This window comes from Lutra lutra, chromosome 3 (genome assembly GCF_902655055.1).
Source record: "Lutra lutra chromosome 3, mLutLut1.2, whole genome shotgun sequence".
In the NCBI taxonomy this organism is placed as follows: Eukaryota; Metazoa; Chordata; class Mammalia; order Carnivora; family Mustelidae; genus Lutra; species Lutra lutra.
Window position 1 is genome coordinate 75,142,654 of NC_062280.1, and position 22,298 is coordinate 75,164,951.

Sequence of the window (22,298 nt, forward strand, 5' to 3'; positions counted from 1 at the left end):
GCTCAGCCTTTCTGATGCATGTACAAACTCACTAGTTCTTGAAAACAATCTACTGAGTCCTCAAAATATCTTAGGCCCTTCCCAGAATTTTAGAATTAGAAAAGATGTCAGAGAATTTAGTTGAAATTATTATTATTATTATTTTTAATGGAGGTGGACTTGTTGGAAGGCAAATATTCAGTTAGGGGTAGACATCAGATTTTCTGTGTCAACTACTCAGACTTAACTGGGATTTCTTGGGGAGGTTTATCCCACTATTACCAACCAAGTCATTTGATGAAAAATTCCCCATAGAAAATGGATTTCCTTTCAAAGACTGCCATTAAAATGAAACAAATGAACAGAGAGACAGACAAATTGGCTAAATATGTAAGAAAGTCAGTTGATTTTAATTTGCCTGCCCAGTTTCTATTAGGTAAATAATGATTTCTTTTAGAGTCTGAATATCTTTATTTTCTGAAGTGAAATGTGCATTTGCCTTCTTCTAGTATTAGATAATGATAAGACAATGATGATCTGGAAAATCTATTTTCTTAGAAAGTCATCTACCTTCAACCGGTGGAACTTCCTCTTCTTCAGGGAGAATGATTCGTCTTTCTTCTACTTTTTTAGGTACCTCAGGAACTTAAAAGATATTGATCGTTTTAGGCACTTAAAATGCAAGAACCAATGAAGAGTGCATAAAGACCAAGTTTCCCCCTTTTCAACACAAGGGAGTAAATATCAAGATACACATGCACAAGACGAAACATGGAGATTTCACAGAATCAATTAATGAAACAAAAATAAAGAAGTTTGTAATTTAAGACTAAGAGCCCCTTAAAGAGATATTCTGCCTTTTACCGCTGGAGCCTCTAGTTTTGTGGGAAGAGCAAAGCATACTTCAGGGCCTGGCTTCTTAGTTACTTTGGGCTCTTTAAAGATGTATTAGTTGAGTGTTTTTATTTTTTAGACATAACATACATATGGAATCAACATAAAACACACAAAGTGGAAAAACTGACATAGCACAAACATGGGTGCTTCAGAGTCACAAATGGTGAATGGCAATGACAGACCATACAAGGCAGACAAACGTTTATGTTGAACATCTGTGTGGACAGCATCGCAGTTCAACATCGGTACAGCAAACACATCCTTTTTTGGGTGATATACCTTTGGCAGGAGGAGCCACTGCTTTCTTAAGACCAGGAGGAGGCACTTTCTTTTCTGGTTCAGGTTTCTTAAGCACCACAGGCACTTTAAAGATATTATTTTATTTTTTATAGTTTAAGTTGCACAAACATGGAGACATAGACATAGCAATAATACAAGTTATACTAACAAATACTGAAAGAGGACACTTTGACTCTCACAGGTGAGAGAAAGAAATGGCGGTGTCTAATTGTCTTGGGAATGGTAGTACCTTTGGCAGGAGGAGCCTCCTCTTTCTTAGGAATGACCACTTTCTTCTCTGGTACTTTCTTCTTAGCCTCAGGCACTTTAAAGACATCATTTCATGATAAGAGTTTATTGTGAGGAATAAAAAAGAGAGAGCACAAGAAGTTCACACACAGAAAGACCACATGCAAGAGTTGCTCAAGATAGAGACATAGGGCATGTCGGGAGCCCAGTGTTATGACAGAAATAGGTTTTATAGAGTGAGGGATCAGCAACCTACTTGAATATCAGAGGACAGATGCTGTCATTTCATCCATTTAAATGTCAGCAGTAATTTATTAAATCATTATCTATAAAATATTTCTGAATCCTTGAAGTTTAATAAAGGACTGATTGATTATATTACTATATTGATTATATGACTATTTAACCTGGTGGAGGCACTATGCTTATTATGCCATCACATTTGGCAGAAAATAGTTACAGATATGTAGACTTCATCCTATACTATGAACTGATCTGCATAATTCATTCAGTGATAGAGCACTTCCACATACTTTACTTTATTTTATCCTCATAATAATATGAGCCCACAAGGACCGCTATTAGTCTCCCCATTTTATAGGAGAAAAACCTGAGGCTCAGATTGGTTAAAAGACTTGCTCAGAATGATACAGCAAGGAATAAAGCTAAGGCTAAAATCAAAACCTGCTGGGCTGCCATTTGTATGTATGTATCAGAAGGCATAAGCTATTACTCAGTGTTTTGATAAACACTCCCATCATTTTTTCTTTTCATCCTGGTGTTATAAAAGCACTTCATATAAATAGTTGAAGGATGAAATTTAGGAAAATTTATTCATTATATTTTTCAGGTTTCTTTTTGTGGAGATAATTTAGCTCTGCAGAATAGCTATACGAAAATTATGAAGTTTACTAAAATGACAGGTCACTAGGTAGAATTCTGTGGCAATTTGATAAACAGATAATACTTCCTTTTATCTTTGTTCTTGAATACTGCTTTGCATCCAATGAAAAGTGGATATCAGTGTTCCTGAACATTTTAAGAAAAATGTGACTGTCTGTTTTCTAAATATAACTTTTCCTAAACCCCAGTTCCACCATAATTTTCCTGGTGAAGCTATGGATGAAGAATGCATATTCAGTTTGGGGAGGTATACCTTTGGGTGGTGGAGGTTCCACTTTTTTAGGAGCAGGAACAGGGACTTTCTTCTGAGGTACAGGTTTCTTTGGCACTTCAGGCACTTAAAAACATTCATTTTAAGACATTAAAAATCACATGCACAGTACTATATATATAAAACAAAAAGACAAGTGAAAATAAGACCACAAACAAATAAATAACAGTTCATATTATGAAATTTGAAGACACCCAAATCATTTTCAAGAGACAGACACATGTGACAGACACAATAATAAAGGCACATGTGTCTGGAATGCTTTCTCAGATTTAGTAGATAGACAACATAAAGAGTGAAGTATTACACAGATAAAACTGGAGATGAATAAAAAAAGATGAAAAGGCAGAATTCAACACAAAAGAGACCTCGATGACTCCAAGAAGAGTTGCTATACCTTGTGCAGGTACTGGCACCTTAGGTTTAATTTCTGGAAGTACTTCCTCTTCTTCGGGTTGGACTTCTTCCTCAGGTATAAATTCTTCCTCCTCAGGAGGAACTTCTTCTTCCTCAAGAGGAACTTCTTCTTCCTCCGGAGCAACTTCTTCTTCCTCTTGAGGAACTTCTTCTTCCTCAGGGTAAACTTCCTCTTCAGGGAAAACTTCCTCTTCAAATGGAACTTCTTCTTCCCGAAGTAGAGCTACAGGAACTGGAACTGGCTCGTGTTTCTTTGGCACTTTAAAGATATTTATTCAATCGTACAAGTGTCACTTTTATGTATACTATTCATGACAATGGGACAACATGAAAAACAAGTATTCTGTGATCATAGAGGCATCAACTGTCATCAGATTCAAGGTCATGAAGCATTAATAGTAATTAGCAAGGCCAAATAAGACCATTAGTTTCCCTTTCTGCCCTGGTTCTGTTAGAGATTAATGTACCTTTGGGTGGTGGAGCTTTTTTCAGAATAGGTGTTGGCTTTTCTTCTGGGATGATCTTCTTGGGTACCTCTGGCACTTTAAAAATATTATTGATCTTTAAATATGTGTTCTTTTATATGTCTTAGAGCAATATATATGAAAATAATCACTAAATATTTACCAAATCACTAAATATGTATATAATAAGGCCAATTTTTAAACTTGTAATGTTATGGGGGGATTTGCATGTGAATATATAAAAATGAAAGCCCCCCCCATGTACATGAATGATGAAATGATGTACCTTTTACAGGTGGAGCCTCTACCTTCTTAGGAACAGGAACTGGCACCTTCTTCTCAGGCACAGGCTTCTTGGGCACTTCTGGCACTTTAAAGAAATTTTTTAGAAAAAAATGTTATACAATGTAAAATTTGGAGGTTAAGCTCAGTCTCAAAAAGATGAAGAGATAGTAATAAAAGTATGACAAAGGTATTTCAAGGAGGTTTTTATCTTTAAAATAGAATCTTTTTTTTTCCATAAAGCGATATTAAAGAGTTCCATCCCCAGAGAGCACGGAATTGAACCAGTTAATTTTTACTTGTATGCAAATGTGAATTAAAAAAGTGTTGGCGAGTTCATGTACCTTTGGCAGGTGGAGCTTCCACCTTTTTAGGAACTGGTACTGGTACTTTCTCCTCTGGTACTGGCTTCTTGGGCACTTCAGGAACTTTAAAGATATCAAGTAGGATTAGTGTCAAATTTTCCACCCATTGATAAGAATCCAGCAATTTTAGGACTTTACTGAAGCATCATACAATTTTACCCTTTAAGAATGATAAGAATAATAGCCACAAAACAAAGGCCAGGAGATGCACACAAATTTAAATAGAGAACACTGAGAAAACATAGACTGGTGATAGAGACAAGACACAATGCCTAGCAAATGGTGATTTTGCCCATTTTGGTATTATAATAAGAATTTTAAGAACATTCTACTGAAGAGTAAGAGCCAAGCGCTAAGCGTCAGCATGCTTTGATGGTAAAAATCAGAGATGAATACATGGTAAACTCTTCCTAGAACCAGTTGGGTGGTCCTTGTTTTGTTAATATTGCCATGGGGAAAGAAAAGATAGGGGTTGTCAAGTTCTACTACATGAGTAAATTATCACATTATCCCACTGATGGATTATAAAGAGATGTACCTTTAGCTGGTGGAGGCTTCTCTTTTTTAGGAATGGGTACAGGAACTTTCTCCTCTGGCTTCTTAGGAATCTCAGGCACTTTAAAGATATTGTTTATTGGTAAGTTCTAACTAGTGGTAACAACACATCTGTATAAAGCACAATTAACATCTCTAACAACAGAGAGCAACACACAAGGTTGTGAACTCAGAAGATAGTGAATGATTTCTATGCAGATTAAGGCCTACATTATGAATGGTGAATATACCTTTTGCTGGTGGGGCTTCCTTCTTTTTGGGAACAGGAACAGGTTTCTTCTCTTCTGGTACAGGTTTCTTGGGTATTTCCGGCACTTTAAAGATATTATTAAGAATTTTGGAAATGTTGCATACAAGATAGAAAATGTGAAAGGCAACAGCAGAAATCATATTTCAGCATCAAAAGTGTGTGTTTCTAAAATAAGCAGAATTGGCTATTGGTGCTAATAAACCCCAGAATCTGACTAAATTAGACACCCAGATTCTAAAGATGCCGCAATGTATCTCTTTGTAGGAGATATAATCTACCTTTGACTGGTATCACTGGTACGACTTCTTCTTCAGTTATGAGTTCCTCTTCTTCATGAATGTACTCTTCTTCTTCTTCAAAATACTCTTCTACTTGAGTTACAACTTCCTCTTCGAAGACAATCTCTTCTTGCTCTCGTCTTTTTGGTACTGGCACTTTAAAGAGATTATCTTTAGGTTTGACATTTACCGATGACTCAATGAAATTAAGACACAGTAGGAACACAGCCATTTGTAACAGAAGAAAGAATAGGGTTTATCTTTCCCAGAGAAGAACTTCACACATAGAGCTGCACATGAATTTTACAGCAAAGACGACAAAAAGCACATTAAAAAGAGTGGTATTAGGTACCTCTAACAGGTGCTGTTACTTCTTTTTTAGGAACAAGTACTTTTTCTTCTGTGACAACTCTCTTGGGCTTCACAGGCACTTGAAATTTAAGTATAAGGATATTTTATTGTCAGAAACAGGCCACCCAGGCAATGGTTGCTTTGTCAGTTTGAGCAGATAGAATAATTTTGCAAGTGCCTCTCATATGATAGATACACAACTGCTCATTCATAAAAAATTTTATATGTTCCCTGAAAAATGATTCTGAATCTCACCGGGATAAATATATGCAGATATACACAAATAAGTTTGAAGTAGCAGAACCCAAACATGAAATAATGTTTAGTGTTCCGGTATCTCTACTTGTAGGAAATATCCTTTACTGAAAGTTAAATTTCCTTCTGGATAAGTATACCTTCTGAAAGGGCAGAGAAGTTACTTCATAGTTAGAAAACAAAAATGACAAAGGTTTTTTTTTTTTTTTTTTTTTTGTAACCTTCAAAATAACTTCAGAATGCATAAACAGTTGTTGAACTGGGGTCAACATTGTTATATCATTACATGAATTTAGATAAGTCAGGAATGTACCAAATGTTCACCAGTTTTAAATCCAAGCATTCTATTTTATCTATATTGTAGCCACAGCTGTTGTGTAATAGGCTATGGATATATTTCAAAAATAACTTTTTCTTTTGAAGGTAGCATTACCTTTTTATCTTATGTTGACAGATTTTTATGCCCAACAAATTCTAATGACTAACTTCAAAGACATATGTAACAACAAAACAAAGCAAACATAGCTACGTTAATTTTAAAAGAGGTATTGTAAAAGACCATGATTTTGGAAGGAAATGATTATACCTTTAACAGCGGGCTCAGCCACCTGCTCTTTTTCACGTTTGGTAATTGAAATGTGTATTTTTTCCTCAACAAGTTTCTTTGCTTCTTCAGGCACTTTAAAGATATTAATTATTAAAGAGCATTAAAACCAATCACACAAATACCATACACATAAAAATACACACAGAAAAAACCCCCCTGTGAAATATAAGAATCGGGACCACAATATATTCAGGAAAAACAAAAAACAGCAGACAAGGTAGAAAGACATGTTATAGAACATGAGCAACAAAGATGTTTCTCGTAATTATCACTCTGCAATGTACCTTTGGGTGGTGGAGGTTTGAGTTTCTTGGTAATGGGCACTGGGACTTTTTCTTCAGGGACTACTTTCTTCAGCACTTTAAAATATCAAGATTAACAGATTTTAAAAACCTGAGCCAGATGTCTCAAGAGTAGTAAGAACAAAACGTTAAGAAATACGATGTACAACACAACATCCCAAACACACACACAATTTGTGCGCTGCCACTTCAACATGTGTTTATAGTATGACAGACATGTAGGGACACGGGTCTCTTGGACTCATAATGTCTTGCTCACTCTACCTTTAGTTGGTGGGGCCTTTGGCTTTGTGGGAACCGGTTCTTCTTGGACAGGTTTTACTGGGAGAGGCTTCTTGGGTTCTTTAAAAAAGTACATACAGGGTATATAATGTCAGACTTTGGAACATAATAACAAATTCTATTTCTTTATTTATCTTTTATCTACAGTGTAGCCATAGCCTCTAGAAGTGATTGAGAATCACAGGTCCAAGTAGAATAAGGTCTAAAAGCCCTAAACAAGCTGACAGTATCCTCTCCTGCTGCCTTTTTGCTTCAATTAGGTCATTGTAATTCTCTTCTCCATATTAACAGTCTCATTTCACTTCGGGTAGAAAAAATCATGGTTAAAACTTCTTTCTATATAATATTGAGTTTTATTTATTTATTTATTATGTTCAATTACCCAACATATAGTACATCATTAGGGGTTTTTTTGGTGGGGGGGTGTCTTTCTTTCTTTATATATTTATTTTTTTAAAGATTTTTATTTATTTATTTGACAGAGAGATAGAGAGCAAGCACAAGTAGGCAGAGCAGCAGGCAGAGGGAGAGGGAGAAGCAAGCTCTCCACTAAGTAGAGAGCCCAACACAGGGCTCCATCCCAGGACCCTGGCATCATGACATGAGCCAAAGGCAGATGCTTAACTGACTGAGCCACCCAGGCACCCCATTTTATTTATTTTTTTAATTATTGTGTTCAATTGGCCAGTATATTTAGTTTTTGATGTGCTTTCAATGATTCATTATTGTGTTAACAGCCAGTGCTCCATGCAATACATGCCCTCCTTAATACCCATCACCTGGTTATCTCATCCCCCAACCTCCTCCCCTCTGAAACCCTCAGTTTGTTTCCTGGAGTCCAGAGTCTCTCATGATTTGTCTCCCTCTCTGATTTCTTCCCATTCAGTTTTCCCTCCCTTACCCTATGGTCCTCTGTGTTATTCCTTGTATGTAATATTGGTTTTTAATACTACATGTAAAATCACATAGAGTGTTCTCAAAGTGAAGCTATGAAATGTCAGAAACTGGCTAAGTGAAATAACATTGCTTAATTTCAAAATTCCAGTAGCAACTTATTGACTAAATAAAGGAATTGCATGGAGCCAAATTGTACACCTACAAATTTGATTATCATTAGACAGAACACAACTGTTCGTGTTAGCCTTCATGTTTGTCTTTACTTTGGAAGCAGTCTTTGTCAGGTTTTCAAGATGGGAACCCGGAGAGAGTGTATTTTTCTATCATGCTTGATAATAACAAACTTTAGAAAAAGAGATTTTCAGACATTCCATGTATTGGAATGATCACAGGCACTTGCAGAGAAACTCGTCACCTTTTTGAGAAAGAAGAGCAAACTCTGGGCAAAGTTTGCTATTTTGTGTCTGAGCAAAAATGAGGGAGGAAATAGATAATTCCCAAAGTCTAACAGTAAGTCTAATGATAACCTTAAGATTTATAGAGGGTTTTTTTTTCTAGAAGTTATGTAAGAAAAAAAATTCTGAATTTGTCAAATGAAATAAAGTTCTTTGCAAATTTCTTTGGGCACCCAAATGTTTGTCTTGCTCTGAGGGAATCTGTGTGTAATTAAGGTGTTATCCGGTTTGCAGTCTTGCTCATACCTGTGACATACTCCTCACGCTCTTTATACTCTTCATAATGTTCAAACTCACGTTCCTCATATTCTTCATATTGATCATACTCTTCTGTTGGTTCATACTCCTCAAATTCTTTATAATCATACTCCTCATACTCGTCATACTCCTCTTCCCGTTCTACTGAAACGATTTCTTCTTCCCGGGTGTAAGACCATTCCTTCTCTTCAGTTACGGTTACTTCTAGAATAATATTGACAACAGGCAGCTTTTACTTGAAGCTCATTTAGGGGTGATGGTGACCATGCACGTTGATTTCATTCATATGTGATGGATTCATGCACTGGTTATGGGAGAACCTGAATGTCTTTTCCTGGTCAAGGTATGACAGAGTGTACATTTGCTATTTATGATTTCAAATGTTATATTTCCTGCCTTTAATCAACAATAAGCCAATAAAGGGTGGGAAGTAGCAGGCAAAGGGCTATGTAGTTTCATGCTTCAGTGTAATACTTGGTGAAAGCAGAACATACCTTTCACGGGAGGAGCTTCTCTTTTTGGAACTTCAATGGATACCTTTTCTTCTTTAACAGCTCTTTTTCTGAATTCAGTGACTTTAAAAAGAGTAATTATTAAAAGTGAATTAGGAGATCTTGAATATATACATGTTAAGAGATACTGTGTACGAACAATCCACAGACAAAGACAACCATCACCATGCCCGTCATTCACACTTCTCATTTACGTGGCAAGAAAAAGCAACAGACTTGGAAATAAACACTGTCTAACATACAGAAGAATACTTGTTTCTAACCTGCTTAAGGCTTCAAAGGTATTGAATAAGTTTTTAGGAAGATCAAGTAGTATTTATAAGAGAGTTCAAAAAGACAACAAGACAGTAGCAACAGAGACTATCAAATAAGCATTGGACAGAAATTTGAGTCCCATAAACAGGGTCTTCATCTGAATTCTCAAGTAGTTTCAAGAAGCTCCACTGGCACAATGTAGAAAACTCAGAAGTTAAAAAAATTTTAATTTTATCAAAGATTGCCACACAAAACAATCCTTTGGGCAGATGAGTTTAGTATACAGACAATAACATATTAGAAAACAAGTACATTTTAAGGGAAAGTACACATTTGGGGGAGCTTCACAATTTTGTGAAAAGAAGAGAGAGTACTTTCTGGTATCTGAAATGTTAAGCTTTGGATTGATATGATATTGCACATGCATATGACTTATTTTAAAATGTATTTAAATTATTTTCTCCAAGGATCCCAATTCCACTAGACTAGTTTCAATACCTACATGCTCATTTTGATTTTTGAAAAAGTTAGTATACCTTTTGCTGGTGGTTCCTCCTCTCTCTTAGGTCTGAGTTTTGGAATTTTTTCTTCTGGAACAGCTCTCTTGGGTTCCTCGGGCACTTTAAAGATAGATTTCACTTTAAGGATTTACCCCTCACTCAGACCACAAAAGGCAGTCTTCTAATAGTAACCCAAACATAAAAGACTTGACATTTTCATTATTTAAAACATAAAAAAAAAACCCAACTATAACAACAACGACAACAACAACAAACACCCATAACGAGTGCATTTGGTAAAGAGAAGAGGGTAAGTACAATAGTCTGTGTATTGAAAGGTCACATGTACCTCTTGCTCTTGGAGGCTCCTCTTTTTTAGTTACAGCAACGTGTACTTTTTCTTCTTGGGTAATTTGCATGTGCCTCTCAGTCACTTGAAAGATAATTTTAGGATTAGGGAATTAAGTTATTTTAAGTGTATTTGGGCGGGGAGTGGTAATTGGCCAGAAAGGACTGTGATTTCAGACTACAGCAATTCACAAAATACACACAAATAAACTTCACAACAAGTAATACTCCATCCATAGATAAGGCAGTAATACAACAAAGGTGTGACCCAAGGACAGCAGTGAGAGGATGAAAGACAAGACCTGTTCCTGGTTTTTGTGGGGGAGGATTTCATTTACCTTTGGTGGGAGGAGGTTCTTCTTTCTTAGCCACTTTTAGAGCAACCTTTTTTTCTGGAACTGGCTTCTTTGGCTCTTCCGGCACTTAAAAGATATCAAGCAACACGGTCAAGCATACAAGATGAAAAAACATTAAACACAGACACTATTTTCTTATTAAAGTTTTTAAAAATTTGAAGAATGGACCACTTTAAGATGGAGAAAGACGGACATTGTTCAAGAATAAAGCAAAGCCCAGGATACCTGGTGGCACCTTTTCCTTTTTGGGAACTGCAGCAGGGACTTTCTTTTCTGGCACAGGTTTCTTGGGTGCTTCAGGAACTTTAGAAAGATTAAGTTGAAGCGTATTAGTTTGCATTACAGAAGAAGTGACATTTGGGGGCTTAGAATTCACCTTTTGAAAAGATCATATGTACACACAAACATTAATGACTCTGTTCAGCAAATATATCTATACATCAGGGCGGACAAAACTCAGGCAGCATGCAAATGGAAGGCACTGATACAGCCACTGAGACAAAGGGTACCATGTTTCTTTGAGAGAGGACTGTACCTTTAGCTGGTGGGGGTTCCTCTACTTTAGCAGGAATTTTCGGTTTCAGTACCATCTTCTTCTCATGCTTCTCAACCACTTGAAAAGATGATAAAACACGCGTGTAGAAATGCCCAGATTTCTTTTCCATAAAAATGTAAGCAGTCTGTTTATTTAGCCACGATAGTTATCAAGATAGGCAATACAAGTAATAGACTGACTGTAAGAGAAGATAAATAATGGGACGAGCCAAACACAAATAGGGCTAAAATTAATTCAAGGGTTGATATACCTTCTGCCGGTTCGGCTTCCACTCTCTTAGAGATAAAGTGCATCTTTTCTTCCACAACGTATTCTTCCGGTTCTTCCATCACTTTAAAGACATCAGTTTTAAAGAAAAGTTGTAGTGTTTTTCATGTTTAATTTCAGCAGTGATTTATTACTTCAAAGAGTAATTACAATAATAAAAAGTTTAACACTTGCCAAATCCCCGACTGTTCCCATTTAAAACCTCCCAAAAGTGCATTTTAATTGAAGTGGATGCCTTAATAAAGAATTTGGGAAATAAGTTTCAGTAATTTAATTTTCAAGTGTATTGTAAAGATAGCAATGCTTGTATTCACAGGAAGAAGAGGACAAGTACAAGACATAAAAACGGTCCTAGTGGCTTAATTAGTAACAAGAATTTGAAGATAAGTTTCAAAAATAACAGAGCACTCTAGATTTGAAGGCTTCGGGGCAGGAACATACACTTGAGGAAACATAATGGATGATAAAAAAGAAAAGACCTGTATTACATGTGAAAAACCTACTGAGGACTTGGAAACAAGCTTTTTTTTTTTCCCCTTGTTTTGTAGGGGCAGGTACAGTAGAAGAGGCAGGTGTCTTCATATGGTTTTTGAGCCTATATGTATAAAGTTAACTACAGAATAGGAAGATCTAGTTGTAGACATATCTCTTTACACTAGAAGTAAACTTAACAGGCTACCCACCTTTTCCCTAGATCAAGACTTAATGAAAACAAAGAATATTATAGAATGTCTCTTTTCAGCTATAAGACTGAAAGAGATTTATAATAGATACTGTTAAAAATTGAAATCAGATTCGTGCAATGGGAACTTTCCCTGTGTACATGTTATGTTTGGTTTCCCAAACATATCTAGAAGGGATGGGGCCCTTTTTGATCTTTCAGATTCCTGACTTATGCCCAACACCTTGGCCCTTCCCAGGAAGAACAACAGAACCAGTGGGCCTCCTCTTGGAGTCGTGTCCCATCCTGCTCTATTCCAAGCCATTTCATTAAGAGAGCACATCAGGATTTCACAAGAAATTTTCTTCTACATGGAGAAGTGGGGCACCTTTTATTAGTCAGAAATGCACTCAAAGGCATCTACATATAGAATTCTATTCTTTTTTTTTTTTAAGGAAGAGAGTTAATTTGTTATAGAACTTATTGATTTTTCTTTGAAGCAGAGCTACATTAGAACTTTCTCATGAAAGTTCTTTCAGATAAATAGCTTTAGTCAGAGTGCTGGACTTTAGGGGTAAACCTAGTGGTACCTTAATTCATTGCAAAGGACTGAAATAAAGTTCATTGTTCAATCCTTAAGAAACTGTAGAGAACTAGCATTATAGTTTATAGGTATAGGAATGTCTAAACAACAAACGAATTCAATCAAAGATATTACATAATTGTTTTTCCATACATGAAATAGAAGAAAGACCTATGTGTTCAGTGCTTCACTCTCAAACAGCCTTGACTTCTGGAATGTAATAAGGTAATACAAATTCTTCTTCATTTAAAAACTGTGAGCCAGGACACATTAGTGAGTTGTGCTGTAAAAACTGCTTTCTCTTCCCCATGTTTTAGACATTAGACTACCAGGTGATGTTCATGCTGGCCCACCATGCTAAAACCAAGTGCTGTCTACTAAAAGGATAAATATAGATGGAAACACCTGCGCCATTAATTACACGTAAACATAAGGCCTCCCCCCCACTCCCTCCCACATAGCAAGTAAGAGACGATAGACAAACAATACATTGGATTTTTACTCTAAGTAATGTTCCTGAATCTTGTGTTTTGATCAAAAGATACATCTAATGAGGCCCTTGGATATTCACTGAATTTGTGTCCACTTTCATTAATCTGATAAACAATCTGTGCAAGAAAACAGCTCATCAAGACTCCAGATCATCTCTAGCTCATTGGCATTGTTTACCTTCATATTCTGTAATCTCCACTTCCTCTTCCTCTCTTTCCTCTTCTCTATAAACTGAAACGGATACTCTTTCCTCTTCTTCTGAATAACTCCACTCCTCCTCTGTGGATATTTTAAAAGATAGTATTTAATTTAAATTCAGGTCCCTGGAAACACTGGTAATAGCCATGTATTCCCTACAGCTGGATAGTGGTTCTTATAACTGCTGAATAGGACTTCCTCATCACATGGAAGAGAGAGCTGATTTAAGATTAAGATAAGGGGACTATACCCCCAAGACTGAGAAGAATGTTCAAATCATGTCCAATGTGGCCATGTTGACAATTATCACATTTTCAGCATCCTATTCACTGTCTTGAAATGATTTAAGACAACTGCAGACACAAAAGACTCAGTCTCAGAAGGCTAGGCCAGTAGACACTGATAAGGACAATTTACAAGGTAAACAGTCACATCTGGAAAGAAAGACTTCGAGGAAACACGCACACCCATTTCTCCCCTCACTTCTGATTATATACCTTTGTGTTGCAGGACTTCCACTGTTTGAGGAACTGCAACAGATAGTCTTTCTTCGGCAGCAAATCTTTTTTCTTCTACCACAGTTTTCTTAGAAACTTCAGCTTTAAAAAAGCATTAAGTGGAAGTGTAAAAGATCAAGAATCTTAAAAATCCTATTTCCCTAAGAGTTTGGGGAAGAAATGCACGGTATGCCACTCTCACTAACAAAATGGGAAAACGAGTCATGCAACAAACATCACGAGGATACACACACACACACACACACACACACACACACACACACATCCTGTCAGAAGAGAGATGGAGGGTCACACAAGAAGACACTGGATAGAACAAGAATTCACAGGCAACAAGATTTTTGTCAGAGGTCTGAGACAAATCCTACCTCGGGGAGGAGGAGCTTTCTTAGCGACAGGAACTGGTACAGAAACTTTCTCTTCAGGGATAGGTTTCTTTCGTAGAACTGGCATTTAGAAACATGCACTTTTAGAACTTCAGAGTTATCTCACTGAAGCCCAACCCCAAACACAGATATACACCCACAATGTATTCATATCACAAAGCCAACAAAACCACCATTTGCCTTCTTACATGATATCATATAAAGATGGTTCTTGGAAAGAGAGAGAGACAATACCTTTTGGTGGTGGAGCTTCTTCCTCTTTTTGAGGAACAGGTCTTTCTTCAGGAACTTTCTTCTTTGGTATTTCTGGCACTTAAAGATAGCATTTGATTTTAAGATTCTCAGAAAGGCAAAATAAAAGAGCAACATAGAATCGGCATGCCCATTAAAGAAGGCATGCAATTAAAGAAGCTTGAAAGAAAGACAAGGTTATTTATGAAGATGGAATTAAGTACCTGCTGGTGGTGGAGATTCCTCTCTTTGAGTAACAATGGTTATTTTTTCTTCTGTGACAACCCTCTTCTGTACTTCAGGAACTTGAAAAGACATTAATTTTTAGAAATGACTGTATTTTCCAAAGTAGCTAATTTACAGCTATTTTTTAAGAAAGTAGGCAGGTGGACAGACACTTCCATTGAATTATTACTCACACCATAAAACACTCGTTTTCAATTGAACTAACTCAACAGATAGTTAAACACAAAAATGTTTTGTACTCAAGATATAAAAATAGGGCTTCTTTAGCAAGCAAGGCACTATACCTTTAGCTGGTAGAGCTTCCTTTTTCTTTGCAACAGGAACAGGTATCTTTTCTTCAGGAACAGGTTTCTTTGGCACTTCTGGAACTTAAAGTTTTTAAAACAGAACATTAGTTCAACATATACCACTTTTATGAATGGATGTAGGCACATACACCAATCTTTAGTAGTTCATTAATGCCCTAGGGTTTCTATGCATTGACAAAATAATGCAGAAAATTAAACTATGATGTTAAAAAGGTCACAATGTAATAAATGTCACGAGTAATGTTATAGAGACATTTAGGAAATTAAAAATGAGTCATATACACAAAAAGATATGTATAAAATTCATTGGTTATATATTGGTATGCTTTTGATAAAAACAAATTAGTCAGTGACTACACAAATGATATAGATTGTAGATATAGAATGTAGCAAAGTCTTGTTAGGCTTTTTATCAAGAAATGGAATCCATAATAAAAATGGATTTAATTTATCTAGGACTATCTTAGACTAAGACATAGTTAGAATATTTGTATCTATATGATACCATTTTGTTCCATTTCTCTTCTGATTTTGTTTGGTTTTGGTTCAACTATAGTTTATTTGCAACTCAGGAAATACTCATGATAGAGTAGGCTTCTCAATCTGATAGCCATGTGTCAGTGACTTTGGGGGAGTTCTGTATATGACATTTTGTGAGTATACGCATATATGCTTTTCTCTAAGAGACTCCATAGTTTTCAACAGGATCTCTGACCCAAAAAGGTTTACAATGACTTAGTTTCTCTATTCTAAGTGTTAATGATGTGGAATTTTTAAACTGGCAGATGCATTTTAACAGCACACATTGCTGGCAATAATTGTTTCCATTTTAAATAAGATAGTTTTTGTGAACTCCTGCATCTCTATGCTTGCATTTGTAATATTCTAATGTAATTATACAGACATATACATTTGCGTCTGTATTTATTATCTATACATGGGTGTTTACACATATATATTTTTCACTATGCATATTTATTTTTACTGGTAGGTGAGACATGCCTCTGTATCTCCCTCAGCAGTGACCAAGGGCTTTGGTATTAGTACTGGTTTTAGTAATATGACCTTTTTTTTTTTTTTTTAAATTTATTTGACAAAGGGAGAGAGAGATCACAAGCAGGGAGAGCAGCAGGCAGACAGAGAGAGAGAGGGGGAAGCAGAGCAGTCTCCCTGCTGAGCAGAGAGCCCAATGTGGGGCTTGATCCTGGCACCCTGAGATCATGACCTGAGCGAAGGGCAGAGGTTTAACCCACTGAGCTACCCAGGTGCCCCATAATATGACCTTTTAATGTATCTTATTTTCACATAACCATATTTTAATGACTAGATAATCAGAAATCATATTTTGATGATTAGATAATCAGGAATCATTTTTTTTTTTTTTAAGGTAAGACCCAGAATTCTGATAGTCAAGAATTTGAGAAAGAGAGAAACAGATTTGTTTTGGGAAGAAAATGGAAAATGGGAAGTCAGGGACAATGGGAACACTATTTAAAATGTGTGATTTCAGTAAGCCTGGTTTTCCTAAATCGGATGATACTGAATTCTTACTGAGTCTCTCTGTATCAGACCAGACGTATGCAGTTTGTAGCTTCGCTGTATCCATAAAATAGTGTCTCTAACATCACCAACCCCCTCACCCCAAAAAAGAACAAACCAAATTCAAAAACCAAAATAAAGAAATTAGCACACTGAATCCAAACATACGCATATGAAAGGTCCCCTGACTAGTTAATTAGAGAACTGCAACGCTTACGGTAAATATTGACATTCAGTTAATGTCAGGGAACATGGTCAAAGTAAATGTCAAAAATCAATGTCTCCAACTAGTCTAGACTTGCTGCTCTTGACTTTTCAGAAGAGTGGAGTTACCAGCAGCATTGTATACATCTTTATCTCGTTACCATTCAGTTCTGTCAGACACTTTCCAGTTGTGACTCTATAACTCATCATAACTCAAGGAAGTGTTTTTTATTAAGAAAAATCGCAAAGATGAGGGGTAAAAGAGTCTTTCTAGAAAGATGCCTGTAGAAAATGAGTTTCACAAAGATTTCTTCTTTCTCTATCAGAGCAAATATAGTAAAAATTTAATACAGCATTTTGACATAGTTGCTTCTTTTAAGAACACTTTCTGGTGGTGTCTTTGAGATTGTTCAGTGTCATAAATAATGTATGTCAAGAGTATAGCCTTGGAAGGTAACCAACAAATGAAAACACTAGGGGCATCTAAAAGACACAGAACAGTAAGATAGCATAGTACACTATGAAGACCATATAAAGCAGAACACTGGCATTTGGGGCAAAGGGCTGCCCCCTGATCAGTTCTGGTGTACCTTTTGGGGGAGCGGCAGGTTCCTTTTTGGGTACAGGAACAGGTTTTTTCTCCTCAGGCACAGGTTTCTTGGGAACTTCAGGAACTTTAAAGATAACGTTGTGGAAACAATGTTGAGAGTTCTAGTTTCCTTCTGAGACATTAAGATTACACTAAAGCATCAATCCTCAGTAAGAGCATAAGAATTTAGGCATTCATTAAACATGCTCTACTTGTGGCAGACCTGTATGCAAAATAAATCGGTACCACAGAGACGCTACATACATTTCATGAAACAAACACCCAGTTAGTATGGTCTAAAGTTACTGATACTTGTACAACACAATACCACAGCTAATGAGATCAACATACAGAGAAAACGTCACAAATCATTTACAGATGCTATTTCGTTCATACACAGATCCCACAGAAAAAGATACAAAAAGACAAACACCAACAACTTTTTTTTCAAAAATATTATTCTACCTTTGGCGGGTGGAGGTTCCACCTTTTTAGGAATGGGAACAGCAACCTCTTCTTCTGGGACTCGTTTCTTAGGTGGCTCGGGGACTTTAAAAACAAATGCCATTTTTGAGAAATTGTGTGGTTTTACAATAAGGCAGGACAGAATTAAAGAGTAGACACGACTCATAATTTTATGCCAGATGAATGCAAGAAAACTCCATGTTGGAAGCAAGAGGCAAGGGAACCAGAGGAAAGACTAAGTAGAAAAAGTTGTGGTTGTTAATGACCTTCAACTGCTGGAGCCTTCACTTGGCTAGGAACAGCTAGGAGCTGCTCTTCCTCAGAGGGGCCAGTGCCTGAGATGCTGGTTTTAGAAACTTTACATTTATAAAGCAAGTGCATTACAACAATTGCATTACATTATCTTAAATATTTTTTGTATCCTAAATGTTTAACAGTTTGGGTGGAGCATGTGGGGGAGGACAAGCTCTCATTTGTAGCAGCTGCCGATTTTCAATTTCTGGGGTGGTGTAAATACTCCCACCCTGGCTAACAGGGGAGCCATCAGGGTGGCAGAGGTGGGAAGGATGCGCGGCAGCCCCCCACAATCTAGCACCTCCACCGCCTCGCCCCAATCGATATAAACAACAGAGAGAATAACAACATGCTGTACAAGTGGAAGTAAGCCCTCAAAATGGCTTATCATAGATTTCAATATAATTTAATTGTGAGTTTACAGGACTCAACTTTGAATCATGGAGGTGTTGAACACTTGGTAGCAAAATTTCTGCAAATTCAACCATCAGCTCTGGTGAGCTGGCACAAGCTGGCTCCAGGATATCAAATTTCTACTCCCAAGTAGGTGGTCACCAGATTGTAAGGTCCCTGGAGCAGGGGCCAGAGCCTCCAATCATTGTCGTCCCGCCTCCCCTGGAATGTCCACTATACCTAGTGGCTGTAGGTCTGCTGACTTGTGTGACCAAGCTCATTCCATAGTATTAACATACCCAGAGGCTTACGATGGAAACTTTAAAAGATTTTAAATTTAGAAGGAATCACTGATACCTTTAGGTGGAGGCTCAATCTTTTTGGAAACAGCAACATGAATTTTTTCTTCAGTAACAGTTTTCTTCTGTACCTCGGGGACTTTAAAAAATGTACATCTGAATTACTGGTATGCCATATTAAGGGTGGCAATTATAGTTCACAAAGAATCTTGAAATACAAACTAAAACAGGGACAAGTGTGCAATGAAAAGACGACAGAGAGCTACAAGGAGACAGAAACGCCTATATAATCGCAAATTGGGTCTGGAGAAGGGGGATCAAAATTCATCTAAAGCCCTTCCATTCGAGCCCCAAATTCAAATGTGTCTTATACCTGTGACTGACATCTCCTCCTCTGTGTGAGAAGCAAAGAACATCTTTTCTTCTGAAATAACCATCTTCTTTGTATGCACAGCTGGTACTTTAAAGAGAGTATTTCACATTTAGTATTTCTTTTTCTAGAACAAGATACCTGATCAAATACATACGTGTAAATTTGTACATTACATGTAACGAACATTACATGTAAGTCTTTAGACACAGAATGAGTGGGTTAATATGAGTAGCCTCAGAATAAATTTAGTATTGACAAGAATACAAACCATGTTCTGATATATAGGGACAAATGACCCATGCAGCTTTATCAAAGATTGTTAAATGGGAATCAAATAGACACAACTTCTTCACACGTAATGTGATACTTTTCCAAATCCACTAGGGTTTACTCATGTAAACAAGAGGATAGGGGATATTATATGCAATGGAATGCCTTGCATAGTAAAGTTAGAAGACTATTTATTAAACAAAATCTTCCTTTAATTAAAAAATGTAATTCTAAAGCAGAATTAGAAACAAGGGGAATGTTATTATTTCCTTAAATTATACATATGTACAACTCAACATAAGATAATATACTGTAGAAGAATGTATTTTGGTAGTTTCAGATTTGTGAACTGTTTAAATATGTACACATATAGACATTAATGAAAATGTTTAAAACTTGTAGCTGGAAAGACAAAGATGTATACCTTTCACTTCAATAACTTCTTCCTGCACTGGAATCCGAGGTTTTTGTGGAACAATCTTCTTTGAAACTTCGGGTACTTAAAAAATATGTACAAATATATTTGTATTGTGAAGAATATTGCTTTGCACAAAATTTAAAAATATCTTATTTTAGATGATTACATATATAACTAACATGGGAATATACATCAGTAAACAGATGACGTGTGTACATGGTATTAGAAATGTTTTAAATCATAATACCTTTGGTGACTTGAACTTTCTGTTCCTCCATTCTTCGAGAAGTCTTTTCAATTTTTTCAACTACTGGCTTCTTTACAACTGCAAGCATTTTAAAGAAATTGCAGTACTTTTAGAATTTCTATTCAAACTCTCTCTTTGTCCCTATGTATCTATCTATGTATCTATGTATGTTTATATAGAAATATATATGTCTACATGCATATATACATATATATACATATATAATTTTTAAGAAGGAAATGAGTCTGGTACTCCGAACTTTAAGTACAAATTTCTGTACTTGAAATATTTTGGTTATTTAAAAAAAATATTTATCATAACCATCTTTTTATCATCTTTTTAATTTTTGCATTAAGTACATTAGATATTCTTAGGAAGAAAATTCATTGAGGCAATAAAGCTTAGAGAAGAAGTTGTGCCTATTGGATTGGACTGGTGACTTATACATCTTTGCCAAACAAGCCATGATAATGATGTGGATGTTCTGATCTAGTTCAAGAATCCCAATTGCATACCTTTTGGAGGCGGGGCTTTCTTTTCAGGCACTTTGGCTGGAATTTTTCTCTCATGTGATTCTTTAGCAAAAACAGAGGAATAAAAAGGGATACTTAAGTAAGTTCTAGCTGACTGTATGAACTGCATAGGAAATAAGAATATATATTTGCGGAAAGTATTGCGTTTGGGATCTTTATGGCTAACATGATTCCTGGCGCTGGATTTCGAAGCAGGATCGAGCAGAGATGCAGAGGGGCGAGGAAGTAAGCCCTGAACTCCTGCATTAGATGACAACCCTCGGGGTTTCGTGATAGGGCATGATTCGACTTAACAATGTCAAAGCCTGAAAGTGACTGAAGAAATGCCAAGAATAAGTTTCTAAAAAGGTCTAACTTCGAAAGATCGAAATGGTCATTTCACTGCTTTCCGGTCTATTGCAGCTCAGGTTCATAGCCCTAAAAATATCACACACTGAGGAAAAGAGAAAAGAAGTGACCCCAGTCGATACACACCTTCATAAACCTCCTTTTGCACTTGGATCACTTCTCTCTCTTGGTAAGCTTCCTCCCAGTCTTCCTCCCCTTCGTCATAACCTTCTTCCCTTTCATAGTATTCTTGACCTTCCTCGAAGTCTTCTTCCCATTCCTCGTGAACTTCCCTCCTTGCTTCTACCTTGGTCTCCTCATAGTCTTCGTCTGGTTCTTCATAGTAAGGTTCTTCATATGGCTCTGTGTACGGCTCCACTTCAAGTTCGTCGTAAGGTTCTTCCAGAGATTCAATGAAAAGTTTCTTCTCCTCGTAGACAGCGTGCTTCTTCTCGTACACAGCCTCTTGTTCTTTGTGAACCTCTTTCTTTCGGGTTATGGTCGTTATTTTTACTTCTTCAGCCTTGGAGGATACGTCAATAATTTCAGGAGCTGAAATAAACAAACAAATAAATAGACAATATTAGCATACTAATTACATTCATACCGTTACTTCAGAAACCAAAGTCTATGTTGTCAAACAGTATCAGTGTCTCAGATCTCAGTCTGATGTCGATAACTTATTATATCTTCTGTCTGCTGGTTCCGTTTACTTTTTTGTTGGCTATGGAACACAATAAAGAGTGTGGAGAGGCACTCACTCTTCATTTGGGGATTTTTCCAGTGTGAACACAATGGTATTCAGTAACCTTCCAGTGGACACATCTTCCACTGTTCTGTGGAACAGTTTAGAAAGCCCCTGGGGTCTCACAGGATTTTTTAACATTTGATCACTAAATGGAATTTACATGTAATGTTAACCTCTATTTAAGTTTCCAATTTCTCTTTCAGAAACATTTCTAATTTTAAAGCTACACTTTTGATAGTTGAATATGACTCTATCATCAGTTAAAAAAAATAATACTCAAAATTGTGTAACCAAATCAATTAGTTGCTTTTATAATAACAACTCTTTAAAAAAATTAACGCTAACATTGTTTACATGATCCTTAGCACCCGTGTTAGCTGCAACTGAAGCAAGAGGACAACGCCTCCCTTTCCGCCCCTCCCCCAGTGCTTTCTCTGTGTCCACAGCACTGAGGCTGCATAATCATCTGCCTGCACTTCCTTTCCAGGGACTAGAGTGATAGGACGTCGTCATTTCTCGTGCTAATTCTAATATGGTAGAGGAAATGCCTTAACTTTACAATCAGCTGGAAGCCTTCCATTTGAAAATA

At 36.6% G+C, this 22,298-nt stretch overlaps 1 protein-coding gene across 1 annotated transcript in view; it reads right to left on the reverse strand.

Moving 5' to 3' along the window:
* The window catches only part of TTN (titin), a 274,867-nt gene that overhangs the window by 141,526 nt on the left and 111,043 nt on the right, over positions 1-22,298 (reverse strand). The window contains 37 exon segments of the mRNA XM_047722299.1: positions 550-624; positions 1,156-1,239; positions 1,406-1,480; positions 2,561-2,644; positions 2,976-3,254; positions 3,463-3,537; positions 3,746-3,829; positions 4,086-4,169; positions 4,645-4,722; positions 4,892-4,975; positions 5,190-5,345; positions 5,542-5,619; positions 6,382-6,474; positions 6,687-6,761; positions 6,969-7,046; positions 8,585-8,800; positions 9,091-9,171; positions 9,900-9,983; positions 10,213-10,296; positions 10,550-10,633; positions 10,793-10,870; positions 11,103-11,180; positions 11,374-11,454; positions 13,304-13,405; positions 13,822-13,923; positions 14,208-14,285; positions 14,460-14,537; positions 14,681-14,761; positions 14,987-15,070; positions 17,344-17,427; positions 17,808-17,891; positions 18,852-18,932; positions 19,167-19,253; positions 19,861-19,935; positions 20,102-20,179; positions 20,617-20,676; positions 21,109-21,513. Coding sequence (XP_047578255.1) covers positions 550-624; positions 1,156-1,239; positions 1,406-1,480; positions 2,561-2,644; positions 2,976-3,254; positions 3,463-3,537; positions 3,746-3,829; positions 4,086-4,169; positions 4,645-4,722; positions 4,892-4,975; positions 5,190-5,345; positions 5,542-5,619; positions 6,382-6,474; positions 6,687-6,761; positions 6,969-7,046; positions 8,585-8,800; positions 9,091-9,171; positions 9,900-9,983; positions 10,213-10,296; positions 10,550-10,633; positions 10,793-10,870; positions 11,103-11,180; positions 11,374-11,454; positions 13,304-13,405; positions 13,822-13,923; positions 14,208-14,285; positions 14,460-14,537; positions 14,681-14,761; positions 14,987-15,070; positions 17,344-17,427; positions 17,808-17,891; positions 18,852-18,932; positions 19,167-19,253; positions 19,861-19,935; positions 20,102-20,179; positions 20,617-20,676; positions 21,109-21,513 — 3,747 coding nt within the window.